The 19,918-nt window shown below is 24.8% G+C and overlaps 3 protein-coding genes across 9 annotated transcripts in view; 2 read left to right on the top strand and 1 right to left on the bottom strand.

The window, feature by feature from the left end:
• Positions 1-7,724, bottom strand: part of LOC134836066 (piezo-type mechanosensitive ion channel component) — a 39,252-nt gene extending 31,528 nt beyond the window's left edge. For all 5 annotated transcript variants that reach the window (XM_063851243.1, XM_063851247.1, XM_063851245.1 and 2 more), the window contains exons 1-2: positions 7,570-7,724; positions 5,698-5,920 (exon numbers count right to left, since the gene is read on the bottom strand). The gene's annotated coding sequence lies outside the window, so the exon portion shown is untranslated. The remainder of the gene's footprint in view (positions 1-5,697; positions 5,921-7,569) is intronic.
• Positions 2,290-3,604, top strand: LOC134835099 (immunoglobulin domain-containing protein oig-4-like). Its single transcript, XM_063849958.1, has 6 exons — positions 2,290-2,427; positions 2,483-2,551; positions 2,717-2,823; positions 3,035-3,077; positions 3,186-3,254; positions 3,436-3,604. Exons 1-6 carry the CDS (start codon positions 2,308-2,310, stop codon positions 3,523-3,525), a joined length of 498 nt encoding a protein of 165 aa, XP_063706028.1. The 5' UTR covers positions 2,290-2,307; the 3' UTR covers positions 3,526-3,604.
• A 1,523-nt stretch (positions 7,725-9,247) lies between the features above and the next one.
• Positions 9,248-12,796, top strand: LOC134836067 (phosphopantothenate--cysteine ligase). Of its 3 annotated transcripts, none has more exons than XR_010162244.1 (3): positions 9,248-9,533; positions 9,650-10,564; positions 12,716-12,796. XR_010162244.1 is itself a non-coding variant. In XM_063851248.1 (2 exons), the coding sequence occupies exons 1-2, from the start codon at positions 9,411-9,413 to the stop codon at positions 10,457-10,459; spliced, it is 933 nt and encodes a 310-aa protein (XP_063707318.1). In that variant the 5' UTR covers positions 9,248-9,410; the 3' UTR covers positions 10,460-10,931. The 3 variants fall into 3 exon arrangements, 1 of the variants encoding a protein (XP_063707318.1); XR_010162243.1 differs by lacking the exon at positions 12,716-12,796 and adding an exon at positions 10,645-10,688; XM_063851248.1 differs by lacking the exon at positions 12,716-12,796 and having other exon boundaries at positions 9,650-10,931.
• Positions 12,797-19,918: the final 7,122 nt, after the last annotated feature.

Genomic DNA, 19,918 nt, shown 5'->3' with positions numbered 1-19,918 from the left:
ACATATTTTGTCTAATTTGAATATTTTTTCTGAAAAATAATTGGGGAATGTCGTTTTTCATGTGTGAGGTTTTGTTTTTTTCTAACAAATGTTGTTGAAAAAATAACTTGTCTATCATTAATTTTTACTATTTTTCTCTTTTGTTTTCATTTTTTTAGAATTTTAAAAACGAGACAACTACGTAAGAGACAGAAACAAATGACTTTTAAAGAATATCGGTTTCATTGACCTTTATTGGCTTCTCTCTATTTCATTTAGTCTCTACGTGGTCGGAGGTAAATAAACGATTTTTGTTAGTTTTAGAATAAATTTACAATCTCATATAGTTTACATTATGAGAACATTTTTACGAGTTTTTTTGAATTTTTTGAATGAAATAACTTTCTGCGATGCAGCTGTCACTTGTTCCGGTTCATTTTCTTTAAAGGTTTTGACAATAAACAAATGAAAATATTTTCCATACAAGTTGTGAACAATTTGTCATTCATTTACATTGTTTCGCTAAACTTGTAACTCATCACGCTTGTCTGGATCGCCATACAAAAAAAAAACAATAAAAATAACAATCGTACTCGAATAAACATTGAACGTGCTTGAGTATGTTACTTAACAGTTATTATCTACTTTTTTTCTAGTTCATGGGTTGGTTTCCGATAATTGATGGAGTGTAATGAAGTCGTTTATTGATGGAAATTTCGAGTATTTTTGAACTTGTTAATTGACCTCTTGAGACAGCATTTGACAAATTTTTTGATATCATTGACCTTGGAAATGTTCTCAGATACTTCAATTTTGGTAAGTAGAATTTTTTCACACTTATTTATGATTTTTATTAAATTTTTTTTGTTAGATTTTTTTTCTTTACAGGATTTTAACATAAACAAAATATTCTTGTTAAAATATTGTTTATTGAAGATTGATTGATTCGAATCACGTGGTTATAGTATTTTAGCGTATGATGAGATATATTTTGCATTACTCACTATAAGTTTGATGAGTTAAAATACATCCGCATTTCAGATTGAAAAATATGGTATATGGTTGGTATGTTATATGTCTGTCTGATAATTTATTTTTATATTTTTAGCAATATCTAACAAAAATACTATATACACTGATACAACAAACATCAATAAAAGAAAATATTTGGAATTGAGAAGAGAATAACTAAAAAATCAGTTCGAAGGTACAATTTAATTGTTGGAGAATTTTGTTATTGAATTATGAAGAGTAGTCTCCTCCTTTGTTCTATAAGAGTTAGATGTTTCCTCAACGTTTTCTATTATAATCAAGGCGAAACACCTTTTAAGAATAATTGTGCAAAAACTTTCGGCAAGCTGGCAACATCATTGGTTTTAACAAGTCTAAGGACATCAACAACTTCCTGCGCTCTTGGGCAATTATTTACAAAATTCAGAAAAATTATTTTACGAAACTACTAAAATCTTTACTACAACGAAAAACATTATAAACAAAAAAAGAACATGGTGTATTTGATATGATCACAAATCTTCTCGAATCCCGAAATGATAACATTAACTTTGTAACGCCATAATTCAAATTCTGATAGGAAATTTTTCAGATTTTATAGAATTTTATCATGTTTATCTATAAGAAGGTTCATGAGGAGTAAAACTTTGACGATCTACTTATTACTTAAAAAATTTTCCAATATATCACGTTAATGGTGACTTTTACTAAAACAAGTTTCTAACAAGTAGATCAAAATCTACGGGTAACGTGCGTTTTTTCTATGAGAGACGTTAAAAATGCGCTTAAGCTCGTAAATGATTTTTACAATGACAAAAAAATTCTTGTTAAATTTATTAAGCAAATCAAATAAATGTTCACATAAAATGTTAACCGCAATTGAACAAACAGCAACTATGTATTTGAGCACCATAGGTGTACATTTTTTTTGTTTTAAGTATATGAAAAGTTCAAAGTTTACATAAACAGTTCCTCAAAAAGAAAAACCTTGAAAAATTTTGAAGAATCTCATAAAATTAGAAAATAAGTAGACCTACTTTAATTCACTTTTTTCATGAAAATCATAATTTTTCACATGCAAAAAAAGTTTTTGTACTGAATATGTCATTGCTCTATGCCTCATCTTTTGTATGATTTTATTGCACAAACACTCTCGCACACAAACACACACACACTTTGTGAATTTTCGAGAGACACAAACTTTTTGATTGACTTTAATGCGTAGCATGAATCAGAATATCACCAAACGTGAGAGTAAAAACAATAACATTTTTATCATTTCGCATTTTTTTAAAGAAATTCTAAAGTTTCTTTACCATGAAGATCAACTTTGGAGTTAAATCATTGTTTTTATTCCTCATGCTATTTATTCTCATGGCAAATCCCGTTTTTGCTCAAAGAGGTCGAGGACGAGGAAGAGGAAGAGCGAAAACAAGAGTAAGATTTTCGTCTAAATAAAATTTTACATAAAATTATTGAGGAAATTTTGTAGATTATTGGTTTGCCAATCACGGGAAAATATCGAGATCCGGAATCTGATCAATATTACAGGAATACAAATGTAAGTTTTTGAGAAGAGTTTTTCGCAGAGTGAAACAAAAGGAAATGAACCATTATTGTCACACAACACATAATTCAATTGTGATATCAATCAACACATGTTGTTGTACGAAGTAATTTACACGCACATTTTTTTTATTTATTTTGTTCGTTGGTTGTTCTCTAGGGAGCTAAAATACTGACAGCATCACATTTTGACTTTGAGTACGTCTTGGGGCACAAGGTTGCCTTCTTGTGTGTGGCAAGAGGATCGCCAAGGCCGCAAATTACGTGGTAAGTAAATTACTAAAAATTACTTACTTGGAAAGGGTTTGAAAGAAGGGAAAAATAATTCTTCAAAGTCAAGGATTTTTTTTAAAAGTTCGATTTTCTTTTAAAATTATTAAAATAAATTTTTAATAAAATTTTTTAAAATTAAAAAAAATAAAATTAATTATTAAATTATCATTTAACAAAATTAAAAATATTTTTTTTTATTTTTTAGGTACAAGGATGGAGGAGAAATATTTCAACATTTGTACATGCATGTTAGTATTATTATTTTTTAAAATATTTTTTATTTTTTACTGAGAGAAAATTTAAAAAAACTAAAAAAAAAATTAAAAATTTTAATAATAATTTTTCTTTTTTTGTAGATTCACGAATGGTACATTGGCGAAGATAAAGTCAAGTCAAAAATTGAAATTGATCCTGCGACTCAACAGGTAAGTATTTTTAATTAAATTAAGAGCCCGATAACCAAGTGACTTATAAAATTTAATAAAATATTTTTAAAATTGAAATTAATTTAAAAAAAAATTAAATTAAATTAAATAAATAAGCTTAGTTGACTTGAAATCCTATTTTTTAATTTTTCAATATTTATTATTTTTTTTAATTTTTTAGGATGCCGGAGTTTATGAATGTACTGCCGACAACATGTACGCAATTGATCGTAGAAGTTTCAAAACTGACTTTGCCATCAACTTTGACTGATTTCTCTTTATTGGAAAATTTAATATCTCAAATTTAATGATATTCATAAACATTTTTTTTTCGAATTAATATTTTATACTGATTTTTAGCATAAAAATAATTTTAAAAAAATTTCTTCAACAACTATTTTAAGTTTTTTTTTCCTATAAATAATGTGCCAGATAAGAACAATAAAAATTTGAAAAAAAAATCTCAAATAATTTTTTAATATTAAACAATCATAATTTTTTTATGATAATTCATTACCGGATCAAAGTTTGAATTTCGCAAAAAAAAAATCAATTACAAATTTCAACATAAACAAAAAATAATTTTCTTGTTAAAAAATCATTTAAATTCCTAAAGATTGATTTATTCGGCACACGTTTTTCGCAAAAATAACAAGAATAGAAATGTAAACAAAACAAAATTTAATTTACGTGAAAAAAAATTAGTAATTAACCGATGAATACGCTCAATTTTTACAATTTCCGTAATTAGCGTTTAAAATTTTTCAAATGATTCATTTCACAAGACGAGAACTGCCCATTACTCACATTGTTATAAAAAAAAAAATAAAAAAACATTTCTGAATAAAAAAAAATAAATTATTTTTCTGGATATTAATTTTGTTTTCAACCCTTATTTAGTGCTTTGTTTCAAAAAAATTAGAATAAAAAAATTAGGGTGAAACGGACAATATTAAATTTCATATCGCTTGAAATTCATCGATGCATTAAAATAAAAAAAAATAATTCATTAATTAGGAGCGTTTTAGGACATTTTTTAGGGAATAATTTTCTATTTTAGTGTCGCTTTCAAATATTTCATAATAATAAAAAAAATTATGCTACAAATACGAACATATATAATTTTTTATTACTCATATGTGAGGAATCCATAGGAATGCCCTCGTACCTACACTTTAACGTTTCATAAAAAAAATAATAATTGAATAGTAATAAAAACTTCAGTTATGTATACACCTTATCATCATCATCATGCAATGCGCGCCTTGTATGAGTCTTTGGTATTCAATTGTGTATTTACTATATTTTAAAGGTTAATGAAATTTGCAAAAATGTCTCATATTTTAACTTATTTTAATTTTTTTACTTTTATGGTTTTATTAAGTTTTCTTAAAAATTCTATTAAAAAATAAAAATAATTAAACTAAAAAATTAAATAGTTAAAAAAAATATAATATATTTAAAAAAATTAATTATTTTTATTTTAATTATTAATTTTTTTAATTAAAATTCTTATTTTAATTTTCCAAATTTTTAAAAAATCAAAAAAAAATTAAAATTATAATTTTTTTATTTATGTTTTAATTTTTTTATTTTTTTAAGGTTGATTTTTTTATTAAATAAAATTATTAAATTAAAATAAAAAATTTAAATTTCCTCTTCTTATGTATTCAATTTAATAAATTTGGTATATTAAATATTATTAAATAATTTTTTTAAAATTAATTTTTGTAGTATTTATAATATTTTTAAATTTTTTTATTCTTGATTTTTTTATTTTTATTGTTTTTTATTTATTTTATTTTTATTTTACTATTTTTTATTATTAAAAAAAATTTAAAATTTTAATTTAATTTTTTAAATTTAATTTAAATTTTTTTTTTTATTTTAATATTTTAATTTAATTTTTATCAAAAATTAAAACATACAGAGCGATGAATTTTTTAAATGACTTCTATTTGATAAAATTTTTAAAATTTTTCGACACCTCTGCATAACTCGTAACACTTTCCTCCATTGTTCCAGCCTACTCAAACAAATTTCTGAATACCTACTTATAACACACTAACACCAATTTGTGAATAACTTTGTACACATTTCTAATTACATGCATTCAAGTTGTGCATTCATATTATAATTAACTTATTTACGTTTAGGTATACTGATAAGAGCTCAATCAACAAATCAACAAGTGTGTTAAACAGAAAATCATTCGTTTCGGCGCTCTTCTTCAAATAATTAACAAAGTATCGCTGTGTGCGTTTCATGACATCATCCCAAAAATTTTATTTGCTAAAAAAATATTTCGGAAGTAGTTTAACAAAAAAAAATGTTTGATAGTCGGTCACTCGTCTAATACTCTATATAAATACGATTTTTTTTAAAGTTTGAATAAATATTGTCTTGTATGATGTCACATAAATAAAAAAGACACTTAACCTACCTGAGTATTTTGATTACTATGCCACACCGCTACATGTGTTGTCGTCTCGTTGTTTGATAACGAAAACGGGCCAGATGTGTTTTATTGTTTCTTTTTTTTTGTATTGAATTGTTTATCGTTTGTGCGATTTTTTATTTTTTCAATTTTTCTTGGGTTTTGTCATTTTTTGATTTTTTTTTATGACTTTAACATAGTTTTTAATCACTTTTTGTATAATATTATTCTGTGAAAAAATTATTATTTTTTATTTTTTTTTATCTTGAAACATATTTATTGCTTTTTTATTAAATAATTATATTATTAATTAATATAATTTATTTGTTATTAAATTTGCATAATTTTAAAATAAAAATTTTTTTAATGATTTTTTAATTCATAATAAAAATTAATTCAATAAAAATAATTTTTAACGTGTAAAAATATCAAAGAAAAAAAAAACAATTTTAATTAATTATATAAAATTATAAAATATTTAATAAAAATTAAGAAAAAATAATTAAATTCAAAAATTAATTAAACGAGATAATCAAAATTTTAATTAATTATTTTTTTAGTTAGAATAATTATTATTTAAAAAAATATGATTTGAAAAAAAAAAACAATTTAATTATTTAAATAAATAATTAAAAAATAAATTTAAAATAAATTCATAAAACAAATAATAAAAATTTATTTTTTTTAGTTATTCAATTAAAATAATTAATAAATTATTATTTTTAAAAAATATGTATCAACTATAATTCACTATAATTTTTTTAGAATTTATTTTTAATTTCATTAAAATATTAAAAAAATATTTTTTTTAAATAATTATTATTCAAAAAATAATCAATTTGAATTTTAATTATCCCGTTTTATTAATTTCCAAATTTAATTATTTTTTTTTAAATTTTTATTAAATATTTTAAATTTTTGTTTAATTTAAATTAAATTAATAAATAAATTAAATTGTTGATTAATTATTATTTTTCTATTTTTTAAAAGTTTTTATTATATTTTTATTTTAATTATTTTTTTAATATTTTTTTAAATATTAATTAAATTTCGCGTGAATCACAAATCACTTTTCCAAGATTTTTTTTTTCAATACACTCATATATTTTATTTTATTTTATCAATTTTTTAAAATTATTTATAATAAATTATTTCTTTTTAATATTCATTCATTCACTAAAAAAATCACTTCACACTCAGGTATTATTTTGTATTCTTTTTTATTTCCAAATTTTAAAATAATTTTATAATGATAATAACGTCGTAAACTCATCCACGAAAAATTTATCTCTGTTCCGATGAAACGATGCGTGTCATGTCTTTTTGGTTTTTATACGAATGATGTAATAAAAGATATGCACATATTTTATATATTTTTATCTAAAAAAAATTGGAGAACGGGTTCTATTTTTAGTATTTTTCTTATTTTAAATTTTATTGTTTTTATTTTCACTTTTTTTCATAAAAATATTTTTTTTGAAATTATTCCAACTTTTATTTTCACTCAAAAAAATTAAATTTGTCCAGATGATGATGATGAATGATCGTGAAATATTTCTCCCTTCCGTATCTAAATGTACATGTAGACACAGAGTTTATCAGCTGTCGATTTGGATTACGCACCCCAAAAAAAAAACGAGATTTTATTCTCATTCATTTTTGACGCGTACGAAAGAAAAAATCTATCTTTCAACTTTAACACATGACAAGTTATGATATTCCCATTGCGAATATTTTTCACGTCAAACTGATGCACGCACTGTACATTTTTATATAATTATAACATTCCTTTTGCTTTTTTCGGCTTTTTCTTCGTAATATTTAACGTGAAAAATAACGCACTCTAACTAAATTATTTTTTTTTATTTCCACATTTACTTTTATTCCATATGCTTACGACGCGACGTCTATTCTCGGTACTTTTATTCTATACTTTTTTTTTTGGAAGAAGATAGAGATTATAAAATATATAACAATAACAAACCGGTAACTGACTGACTGACTTGAAGCGAGCGAATGACAAAACACGACCGACGCAGTCAAAGTCTCAAACGAAAATAAGAATGAAACAGCGTTTGAAATGTGTTTTAATACTAACACTACTAAGCATTTGAGGCAGTGGCGCGTCATTCGGTGTCATGGCGTGTTTTTTTGTGACATGCATGGTTTACTTGGATTTTATTTTTATGAATTTTGTGGAAATATTTTTTTATTAAATTATTTTTTACAAAATTTATTTTTTTTTTAATTAAAATTATTTTTATTTAATTAAATTTTTAATTTTTAATAAATTAAAATAATTTTTTTTTTAGTTTATTTTATTTTAGTTTAAAATAATTTGATCCAAATTAAAAATAAAAAAAATATATATAAATAATTAAATAATAAAAACAAAAAAATATAAAAAAAAAAATAAATTAAAAATTTGAAAAAAATAATAAAATAAATTAATTAATTATTAAAATAATAAAATAATTTTAAGTTATTTTTCTACTTTTAATTATTATTTAAGAAAAATTTTTAAATTAATTTAGATTAAGAAAAATTAAATTAAAATATAATTAATTTAACATTCACTTTAATTCAAATTAATTATAGTTTTTATTTAATTAGAGTTTATTAAAACTTAATTATTTCCTTTTTAAATTAAATTCTAAAATTTCAAAAATAAATTAAAAAAAAAACATTTTTTTTTTAAAATTTAATTTATTTAAAAATAAAAAAATTCAAAAATTTGTAAAACTGTAAAAATTTTAGTTTTTTACTTGAATATTTTCTTATTTTTCATAGAAAAATTTAATTTTAAATTTAATTTATTAAGCAAAGTAAATTAATTTTTTAATAAAATTTTATAAAAAAAAAACTTGTCTAAACTTTTCATGAAATTTAATTTCAAAAACATTTTTAAAAAATTAATTTTAAAAACTTAAATTTTTGTATATATTTTAGTATTTTATTTTTAATTTTTTTTTATTTTTTTTTTATTTTAAATAATTTTTGAATAATTGTTTATTTTGAAAAATTTTTTTAATTTTTTTTATCTTTTTATATTTAATTTATGATTTTTTAAAAAATGATTTAAAAATTAAATTTTGACAGCTGTCAAATTTTTTTAAAATATAGAAAAAAAATTTTTTCTTACCTGAAATTTCCTGTTATTTAATTTTTTTCATATTTTCACCTTTTTCATGAACACAAAATTTATCTTAATCCATTTATTTAACGATTCTTATTAGAAATCCATTTTTGTCATTCAAATATTTTTTGAATGTATCTTGCTCATTGGGATTCTTTCACCATATTTTTTTTTTAATTCAATAAATCACATAAATTTTTCTTAATTTTTAAAAATTTAATCACATTTTGAAAGAAATTTCAATTAAAATTAATTTAAAAATTATTTTTCATTTAAAAACTTCAATAAAACCTAAATTTTTCAAAAAAATTCAATACAAAAAATTATATTCAGCAAATCCCCCTTCAAACTCACTCCGCTACTGCATTTTTCCTCTTGTTGACATTTAACGTCAAAGCTTTGTGTTTTTACCATTATCAAAGCACTTTAATTGATAAAAAGTTATTTTTCACGAATATTTTTATATAAAATCCCCTTAAACTAAGAAAACTCGTCAAAATCCTCTTTATGAGCGATTTGATCGTTAATTAAGCGCAAAAAATCAACAAATTACCAAAGGACAAATCCACAAACGGGACGAAAAATGAGTTGGGAAGACTTTTATTTGGAACATTTGCCTCCGAGTGACTTTGAGGATACTCGCCAGTTGCTGAAGGAATTTTGTGATAGACATAAAAAGTTGAACAGTAACATTGTACTTGTCACGGTAAGACCAAAATTATTTTTAAATAATTAATTTTTCACATCTGTCGATTTTTTTTTCGGGAGAAAGTTGTTTGCGTGTCGAAGCGATCAATAATTAATTTTTATTTTTTTTTGTAGTCGGGAGGCACGACAGTCCCCTTGGAACACAACACGGTCCGTTTTGTGGATAATTTTAGTGCGGGCACAAGAGGTTCAGCTTCGGCGGAATATTTTTTGGAATATGATTACGCCGTGATTTTCATGCATCGACAAAAATCGCTGGAACCTTTTACGCGTCATTTTCATGGGCAGCAATTTTTAGATATGCTGGAATTGCACGAAAGTGGCCCCAGTACTACAATTACGGTCAAACCTGATTCCGTGGATGTGCTGGCGCCGATTTTGTCGCGTTACAAACAAGCGCAGGAGGCAAAAAAACTTCTCTACATCGATTTTACGAGCGTCGTCGACTACATGTGGCTCCTTCGTGCCGCCTGCGAATGCCTCGCTTCCTTCGATAAACAAGCTTTACTGTACTTGGCAGCTGCTGTCTCGGATTTTTACATTCCCTCCGACGAGATGCCGACACACAAGATGCAATCGGGACAGGGAGCGCCCACAATTTCCCTTCAATTAGTGCCAAAAATGCTCGCGCCTCTCGTCAGTCTCTGGGTCCCCAATGCGTTTGTCGTTAGCTTCAAACTCGAAACGGACGACAACCTTCTCATCACAAAATCCCGCGAATCGCTTAACAAGTACAAGCATAAACTCGTAATTGCCAATATTCTGCAGACGCGGAAGAATCGCGTGGTTTTCGTGACGCCCGAAACGTCGTACGAGATCATTTTGACGCGCGATCAACAATTGAGTGGCCTTGAAATTGAACAACCCATTGTGGCGGATTTGGTGCGTCGTCACGAGGAACATATGACGGGCGAGGAGGAATGACCGTTGATCAGTTACGGCAGTCAGTCGTCGCTCAATCGCAGATCTTTTCACGAGAATCAACAATATCCGGCAGATTGTAACGTCACGACGCCGCACTTTTGCAAGGTACTGAACCCGGGTTACAATTGGAAATACTAAAACTAAAATTTAAATGAGAGAAGCACAAAAAAGTAACTTTTTTTTAGAACAAAGACATATTTATCACAAGTTAACATGAGACGATTATTAATACTTCATAGATAGTTGAATGGTGAATGTTTTATAATTTGATATTTTTTTAAAGAGCAAATGTGTAATTTTTTACTTTTTGGCGGAAAATTATCAAAATGTGCATTGGGATAAGAATTTATTGTTTATTTAAACGCATATTTTGATAATTTTTGACAAATATTTAAAAGATAAGGTTAAAAAATAATTTTAAAAAATATGACAGCTGTCAAAAAATATTTCAAAATGTCAAATTTAACGAATTTTGAACCTAATTTTCGATAAAAATTTGAAGTTTTCAGAAAAATTTTGACAGCTGTCATGTCAAAAGTTGCTTCTAATTGAATTTTGACAACTAAATTTTTGTTTGTTTTTGTTAAATATAAATTTTAAGTAAATATGATAATTTTCAAAATTTTTAGTTAAAAAAAAATTTGAATGAATTTTTGAAAATTTAATGACAGATGTCAAATTTTTAATTTTTGAAAAAAAATTGAGCTTTCAAAGTTTTATTAAAAAATTATATTTGATAATTTTGAAGTATATTTTCATTAAAAAATTAATACTTTTGAAAGCAAAAATGCTCAATTTCAAAGTTGGGAATCCCTATGTAGTTCTTTTGTTTGTTGTCCAATCTCAATGAAACTTTGGGATCAAATAGTGCTTGATAAGAGCTACTAACTCCATGCGGAAGTTTTTTGATATTAACCCATTTTGACCCGTACGGTGCCATAATGGGTTAAAACGATAAAATTATGACAGCTGTCAAAATTTGGATTTGGATCCTTGAAAAATAAAAATAATATCCAATCAATACCGCAAAAAATTTGACAGCTGTCAGATTTTTCTTAAAAATGTTTATACTTTAACAGATATTTGTCAAAATAGTTAAAAAATTAAGTATTTTTTGAAATTATCTTAAAAAAACTTTTTAAATTTTGTTGAAATTCGATATTTTGATTAAATTTGAAGTTTTGTTGCAATTTGAAATTTTGTTGAAATTTAAATTGAAATTGAAAGTTGAAATTTTTTTGAAAATTCAGTAAAATTTCTTGAAATTTTATTAATCCATTTTGAAATTTTATTGAAATTTTGTTGAAATTATCTTGAAATTTCTTGAAACTATTTTGAAATTTCTTGAAAATTTTTCATTAGTCACTTTTATAGATGTCAATGTCAAAAATATTAAAATTATTTTAACAAAAATCCATAAAAATATAAAATTTTGTGAAAATTTTTAATTGTCAAAATTTTACCTGTTAAATTTTTATCGTTAAATCAAAATATGCATTGGAATATAAAAATTTGAAAATGATCAACTGATCGCCCCAATGCACATTTTAATAATTTCTTACAAAAATTTACTTAAAAAGTAAAAAATTACACGTTCTGACTCTTAATTTCATTGTTTCCCTCTTTTTAACTAAACGTCTATATGAAATAATCAACCCGTAAGGAGCTTTAAACCATAACATAATATTTAATCTAAAACCCAAAAAAAAAAAAACATATATCAAAGAGAACACAATGAAATCATAAAGTTTAAGCAAAAATGTTCTTCGGTGGTAGCTTTATAGATTTTAATTTTAAGAAGTAAACCTCATATAAACCAAAAAAATATTAATAATCATCAAAAAAAACTTATCTCGTGCATTTACTCTCAAAAAAACTTTTAACTTTTTAATCCTGCATTTCTACTACCCATTTTAAGACTTTCTGAAGACTTTCCTCCTTTTAGAGTTTTTAAAATAAAAAAAAAGTTCCTTTCTGTTCTTTGAGAAATAAATAAAAAAAATGTTATTTGGTCCTTTACACCATATCCACGATTTTTAACCAAAAAAACAGAAAACTATTAGATAAAAAATTAATTAGATGTAGAAAAAAGTTCTAAAGTAGACCTATAGAGAAGCACTTTCAGAGAAAAAGCTTTAAAATGGCCTCAAAAGATAATTTTATTTTGTTGAAGATTTTAAAAAATGAAAAAAAAACTGGGAATTGGCCTGACTTGCTCAATTTTATTTAAAATATTTTAAAAGAATTTTCTTATAGAGTTACTACGCTTTTATATATCTTTAAACTTTTTGGACCAATTTAGAATATTCTAAAAAAATAGAAGATGAAGGAATAAATTAGCAAAAAAAAATGATTAAAAACTGAATTATTATCAGAGAGAAAAATGATAAAAATATCAAACAAAATAGAGTCTTAGATGCCTATTTATATTGAGAAAAATAAAAGAAAAATTTTAGCCTCTTATAATATGCCTCAGCAGAAAAGTTAATGTTATTGATGTGCAAAAAAAAAAAAATATTTAATAAGTGTTATTGGTAGTTAGTTTAGATTAGAATCTAATGAAAATTGAAAAGCAAAAAAATATGCATTTACGGAAAAAAGTCTAAAGATATTAATGAAAAAAAATATTTAGAGTTAAGAATTTGCAAAAAAAAATTTAATTTAATTATATTTAAATACTTAATTACTTTTTATAATTTAATTAATTAATTTATTTTAAATAAAAACATAATTAAATTTAAAAAAAATAAAAAAAAAATTATTTTATATTTTATTTTTAGGTAATTTTTAAAAATATTAATTTTATAAAAAAAAATAATTTGGAAAATATAATTTTTTTAATAATTTTTTTTTAATTATTTTTAATTTAAATATTTAAAAATAAAATAATGATTAAATAATTGATAATGTCCAAAAATTGATTTAATTTTTTTAATTTTTAAAATTATTTTGCAAATTCTTAAAATTTAATTTTGATAAAAAATTTTAAAATAATTATTTTGGCTTGGAAAACAAAAAAAAACTTGATCGGTGTTGGTTTGATTGTTATTTGAAGGAAAGACAGATTTTTTTAGAATTCTAAGGTCATTGTTATAAAATATTATATAAAAAAATTATATAATCAAATGAATTATGATAAATTTGAACAAAATATCAAATAAAGGAAAAAATTCGTAGAAACTGAAAATTTTGTTTAAAATTGTTTTTGATCGATAACTTGGAAAAGTCTCTTGAACTGCAACTTGGTATTCATTTCCATGTCCTTGAAAAAGTACTCGTTGAAGAATTTATGTTGACTTAACATTTTGTAGAGTCGTTCACCGTATTGTCTGAAAAATATTATAAATTAATTATAATTTTAATAAACTAAAAAAAAAAATAATAATTAATTATTAATTAATTAATAAAAATTTAAAATTATTATTTTAAAATAATTTTACATTAAATTCTAAAATTTATTTTTAAAAAATTAAAAAAAATAATTTTTTTAATTTAATTTTAAAATTAAGAAAAATAATTAAATTTAATTTTTTATTTATTTTTTTTTTAATAATTATTAAAAATATATTTTTTTTATTTAATTAATTTTTTAAATTAAAAAAATAATTAAATTAATTTTTTTATTTAATTTTTTAAAAATAATTATTTTAAATTAATTTTTATTTATTTTTAATAAATTTTTAATGGAAATTATTTTTTATTTAATTTTAAAATATTTTTTTTCAATTTTCAAAAAAAAATTAATTTAAAAAAAATTACCTCGTTTCCAAATTTTTATCCAACAAAAATGTCTGAAGCGCTACCAACACTCTGCGTCTACTTCTCGCATTCGATTCCGTTCCAAGCACCAAATCCAATCTCGCCAATGCACAAACACAAACAAAAAGCCTCGCCGTCGCAATTCTCACCAACGTACTTTTGTGGGCGGGACCTTCAGCAGATAACGTTCTTACCGAATGGAAAAACGGCACAAAAGTAACCATTTTATCCAAAGCTACATTCGCATCTTTCCTAATAAACCGATTCGGATCTCCCGTTTTTTGTAAAAGCAACAAAACTAGTTCTTCAAATTCGGGTCTTTTGAAGCAGCGACTCGCTCGAAAAATTTCCCCCGCAGTTTGACAAACAATTCTTACGAGCATTGATCGCGGCGATTTAATGAGATCGACTAAACGACGCCCAATTATTGGAAGAGCTTTTTCATTTTCTTGCCAATCGACAAGATGCATAATTTCCAATAAAATTTTCAAGCCTTGAAGGTTACTTTCCCAATAGGCATCTTGTAAGCTGTCAACTGCCTGTTCGAGATACGTTGGAATGTCATTCAAATTCAGCACTTGACTGTCACTTTCGTGATCGCGATGCATCTCAGGGGGCGCTGTTGTCAACGAAGATGGCGGACGATCTGTTTTGAAGCGTTTTCGACTCGATTTCGAACATGGGCGGGGGCGTTGGATCGTAAAGGAGGGACCTTGTTCAGGTTTTCTCTCAATCTGGATCGCTTTAATTGGACAATCCTCATTTTCGAGATTATTGTAATTAAATTTCAAATTTGCCACAGTAGCACGCGACATACAACGATCCAGCTCGATATCTTGCGAACTACATTGAGTACATTGCTCGACAGGTCGAAGAAAATTTCGACTTTGCCCAAAGTGAGAGGGAAATACAAACTGTTGGCGGAGATTCAAAACAGGCGCTCGTGAAGAATGCGAAGGTTTGATATTGATCCCGTTGAGCTTAACAACACTCAAGTTGCGTAAAAGCCCAAGAGGTTGAAGCTCGGAATCGCCTTGACTTAAAATGTTTAAGCGATTGTCGAATGTCGTTGAACTTGAGGGTTCGTGACTCAAATCGTTTTGCGACGAAAATGAGTTTAATTTGGAAATACTGAGAGATTTTTCGCGATTCATGTTTTTTTTTGGGGGAAGGGAGGAATTTTGTTTACACTGGAATTCGAAAAATAAAAAAAAAGGAAATGTTTGTGATTAAGTTGAAGTTGCAATATCGTGGCTTGCTGATGTTTTTTTAAAAAATAACTAAACGTCTGTTTTAGTTCTTTTTTTTATTTCAAAACTTTTTATTGAACTTTACGAGATGACTTTCAACAATTTCTTCTGATATAAAAGAGTTTTCGAAAAAATTTGAAAAATTTTCGAATTTCGAAAATATAACAAATTTTTCAAAAAAGAAAGTTAAATTTAAAAAAATTTGTTGAATTTTCGTAAATTACTTTTCAAATTTTCGAAAATAAAAATTATTTTAAACATTTTTGAAAATGTTTTAAAATTTTGTCATTATCAAATTTTATTTTAGAATGACAAAATTTTAAAATAATTTTCAAAAATGTTTAAAATAATTTTTAATTTCGAAAATTAATTACGAATTTTAAAAAAATATTCGAAAATTTTCTTAACTTAAATAAAAATTTTTATTATACCAATTTTCAAAATTAAAAAAAAAGTATCTAAAAGTTAAAAATTCGATCAATATTTTGAAGAATTTTTGAAGTTTTACAAACCATAAAAAGAAATTCGAAAATTTAAAAAAAAATTCTTAAAAGCCAACAAATATTTGACAAATAAATTCTCGAAAAATTTTTTAATGTTTTTTTTTTAAATTTTTTAATTTTTAAAATATTTGTTAAAATTTCGAAAACTATTTTAAAAACTTGTCAAATCTTAAGGTAAATAAGGTTTTTGATTAAAAAAAGTTTGAAAAGATAAAAAATTGCAAGTTTTCAGGTGAAACTTTTATTGCCAACTGAAATGCTTGCTACATTGCAAAAAGTAAACAAGACGCCAGATGTTCTTTTCACGCAATTGAAAATTTCTGGTTAAAGATTTAAATTATTTGGTAAGAAATTTTTTACATAAAAATGGTGAAAAAATCACATTCAATTATTGAGAAATTTATTAATTCTGGATAAAAACTTTTCAGAATAAAAACTTTAAAATTTTTAGGCAGTGATAAAATTAGTGACTTTAAATTTTTGTGCAAATAAGTAAGTGACCATTGAAAAATTTCTTAATTCATCACATTTGTGTCTCTCTCAAGACCATCAAATACGAATAGATTCCTTTACAAAGACGTACAAAAGTATCCAAATTCAATAAAGGTCCCGCTCTCAATGTTAATCTCGCAGTTTTCTGCGTATTTTTAATGAAAAAGCAATAATCCTTCTTATTTTCTTGCGAAAGCTCGTACCATGGAACATCAAAAACTGCAATTGATAATTTTTCCAACTTCACTTCGACAATTGTACCCAACAAATCCAAGGTAAAGATAATAAACGTATCTGTCACAAGCATATAATATCCCGGAATCCAAATTCGCTGTAATAAAATGTACAAAACGAGAATTATCTGGCCTCCTAAAACGAGATGATCACAAAGCTGCTGAATTGACCAAAGTTCCTCCATGTTATCGACGATCTCGAGTACTCCTTGATGAAGTTCATAAATTTCTTTGAGGGATTTTTTGACATTTTTCTTGTCTTTCAAAATATTTTTACTCACTTCTTTGAGTTTTTCTTGCAAAACGTCAACCCAACAACAAGTCAAAGCAAGACAAACCAACATAATTGTGATAAAGGAACAGAATCCAAAAACCATGATCCAAATCCCGAGTGAATGGAAAAAAACATGAACTTCCCATCCGGGATGCCATTTGTAGTTAATACCCGGAATGATAAACGGAATCATTAATTCCAACTTTTTCGTTACTCCCAAGATGATAAAAGGCACAAGAGACATCAGAACGCCGCCACAGAAGAAAATAATTGTTCCAATATCCGTGAAGCGTTTCATTGTTCGAGTATACCAAAGGAGAATTTCATAAACTTTTGGATCTTTCTCATGCTTATCGAGAAATTTCTCCAATTTGTCAAACATTTTGTAGAACAATCTGTGACTCTGATGCACCACAAAAGCTCGTTCGAGTCCCAAAGCGTCAAACATGCCAAAGCAAATGACAAAAATAAGCTGATGCAAGTCATGTCGAACGCGATAACCTTCGAGACAGAAGCAAGAACTCGAAAAAAGCAAGAAAAAGGTCGAATGAGCTAAAAATATGTTAAATTTCCAGTTTGGATCGTGAAAGTAATTGCCGATGACGGGATAAATGTATTTCGAAACGTTTTCTTTAATTTGGGAAAAAATCAAAGAAGGTTCCTTTTTATTTGATTTTTTAACTTTTATAGCAGTTTTTGCATCTTCCATGGCGAACGGTTAAAAGCAAACTAATCTTTTGACCTAAAAAGGGCTAAAAGTAGGTTAAAAAAAATTCCTGAAAAGTAAATTATTGCACTCGTCATCCTTAACCCAATTGCGGTTACAGACCCAATTAATGTTTTTAGAATTGTAACAGTTATCAATTTTTTTGAAGAGATGAAAAAAAATTCTTCAGAGTTAAATTAATCGGTTCAGATTTTGAAAATTTGAAAATCGCCTTTTTGCTAATTCAAACCAACCTTTAAAGAATATTTTAAAAGAGAAGAAAAAAAAATAAAATTTCTTTGGTTTTAGAAAATTCAAATTGAAAAATCTTTATTTTATGTCTAAATTTTTTAAATTTGTAAATCGCTTTTTTGCTTATTCAAACCTTTAAATTTTTAAAGAAAAAGTTTTTTCTAAAGAAAAAAAGTTTTTCTAAAATCGATTAAGAGTTCATAAGAATTTTCAATTTTTCAAAAAAGGAAAAAAATATTTTTTTTTTGGTTTTAGCAGATTTGAATTGAAAAATTTTTCATTTAAGTTCTCAATTTGTGAAATTTGTAATTCGCTTTTTCTAATTCAAAAAAATTTTTTTTTTCAAAAATGAAAGGTTTTAAAATTGAAATATTTGGAAAAAAATTCATAAATAAATTAAAAATAAAATTATCAAAATTTAAAATTAAATTAATTATTTTATTTAAAAAAAAAATAATTAATTTTTTGATAAAATAATTAATTAAAAAAATTTGAAAAAAAAATAAATAAATAAAATAAATAATTAAAATTTTTTTCTGATAAATCTAAAAATTTTTTGCCTTGAAATTTCGTTTAAGCTCGTTTTTTATCCAATTCAACAGAAGATTGGAGATTTTTTATTTGTTGGCAAAAACATCAGAAAAACTTTACTTTCTTTGTTAAAAAAAAGAAAAGATGCACTGTACACCATGAAATCAAACGTAAAATCTGGATTCGAAAGATTTTTTTTTTAAAACAACTTTATAAAAATCTTTCGAATCCACATTTTACGTTTAATTCCATGATGTATCTTCGTTCCTGCATCTTCTCATTTCTCATCAGTGTCTCTCTTGGGATGTTCTCCCATCCCAAAGTGCATTACTCTCCAGGGCCTGATGTTCCTGCCAACGAAAAAATCCTCTGTCGTTACCCAGCGGATTTAAAAAAAATCCCAAATCTTCCATCAAATCTGGGAAAGTTAAAAAACGAACCCTTAACTTGCAATTTCAAGGCAGAAGCAAAAAATCCATGCAAAATCGAAAATATTCATCGTTACAAATTAATAACTGTCACAGTTCCCGCGAATAATAAAGACGATTATCGCTGTTGGGTCGACTCGAGTTTCAAAGAACTCCGTATCGAGGATGCCACAATGAGAATGGTGCCATTGATGTTGTCCTTTAACGTTTATAAAGTTAAATAAATTAGTGAGAAAAATTTAATTTGCGTGATTTGAACATCTGTCAAGTTTTTAGCAGCAATTTTTTTTAGTTTGAATTAAACTTTTCGCCATGGAAGTTGTGAAAAATGTTCGAATTATCAAAAAAACGAAGAAAAAAGAACCTTCTTTGACTTTTTCGCAAATCTTACGGAAAATTCACAAATATTGCTATATCATGATGGGCAATTATTTTTACGATCCGAATTGGAAATGGAATAAATTCATGACTCACACGACATTTTTGCTGAATCTCACGACTTTTATTTTTCTGTCTCGAAGACTTTTCTTAACAGTTTGTAATCACAAGTTGTTCTACAAAACATTTAAAAACTTGCAGAAATTTCTCTAAATTTAAAAAAATTTGGCAAATATTTGAAAAAAATTTTTAAACTTTGGCAAACATCTGAGAGAATTTTCAAAACTTTGACAAATATTTGAAAGAATTTTAAAAACTTTGACAAATATTTTAAAAATTTGTCAAATTAAAGATAAAATTTTCAAAACTTTGACAAATATCTGAATGAATTTTCAAAACTTTGCCATATATCTGAAAGAATATTCAAAAATTTGACACATTTTTAAAAGAATTTATGAAACTTAAACAAATATCTGAAAGAATCTTAAAAATTTTGCCATATATTTGAAAGAATTTTCAAAACTTTGACACATTTTTAAAAGACTTTTCAAAACTTTGCCATATATCTGAAATAATCTTCAAAAATTTGACACATTTTTAAAAGAATTTATGAAACTTTGGCAAATATCTGAAAGAATCTTCGAACCTTTGAC

Source organism: Culicoides brevitarsis, chromosome 3 (assembly GCF_036172545.1).
Source record: "Culicoides brevitarsis isolate CSIRO-B50_1 chromosome 3, AGI_CSIRO_Cbre_v1, whole genome shotgun sequence".
Taxonomy (NCBI): domain Eukaryota; kingdom Metazoa; phylum Arthropoda; class Insecta; order Diptera; family Ceratopogonidae; genus Culicoides; species Culicoides brevitarsis.
This window is presented reverse-complemented; position numbering and strand designations above follow the sequence as displayed.

Coding starts and splice junctions, on each gene's coding strand:
- LOC134835099 (XM_063849958.1), top strand. CDS start 2,308: ATGAAGATCAACTTTGGAGTTAAATCATTGTTTTTATTCCTCATGCTA. Junction 2,552..2,716: donor AATATTACAGGAATACAAAT/GTAAGTTTTTGA, acceptor GTTGTTCTCTAG/GGAGCTAAAATACTGACAGC. Junction 3,078..3,185: donor TTCAACATTTGTACATGCAT/GTTAGTATTATT, acceptor CTTTTTTTGTAG/ATTCACGAATGGTACATTGG.
- LOC134836067 (XM_063851248.1), top strand. CDS start 9,411: ATGAGTTGGGAAGACTTTTATTTGGAACATTTGCCTCCGAGTGACTTT. Junction 9,534..9,649: donor GTAACATTGTACTTGTCACG/GTAAGACCAAAA, acceptor TTTTTTTTGTAG/TCGGGAGGCACGACAGTCCC.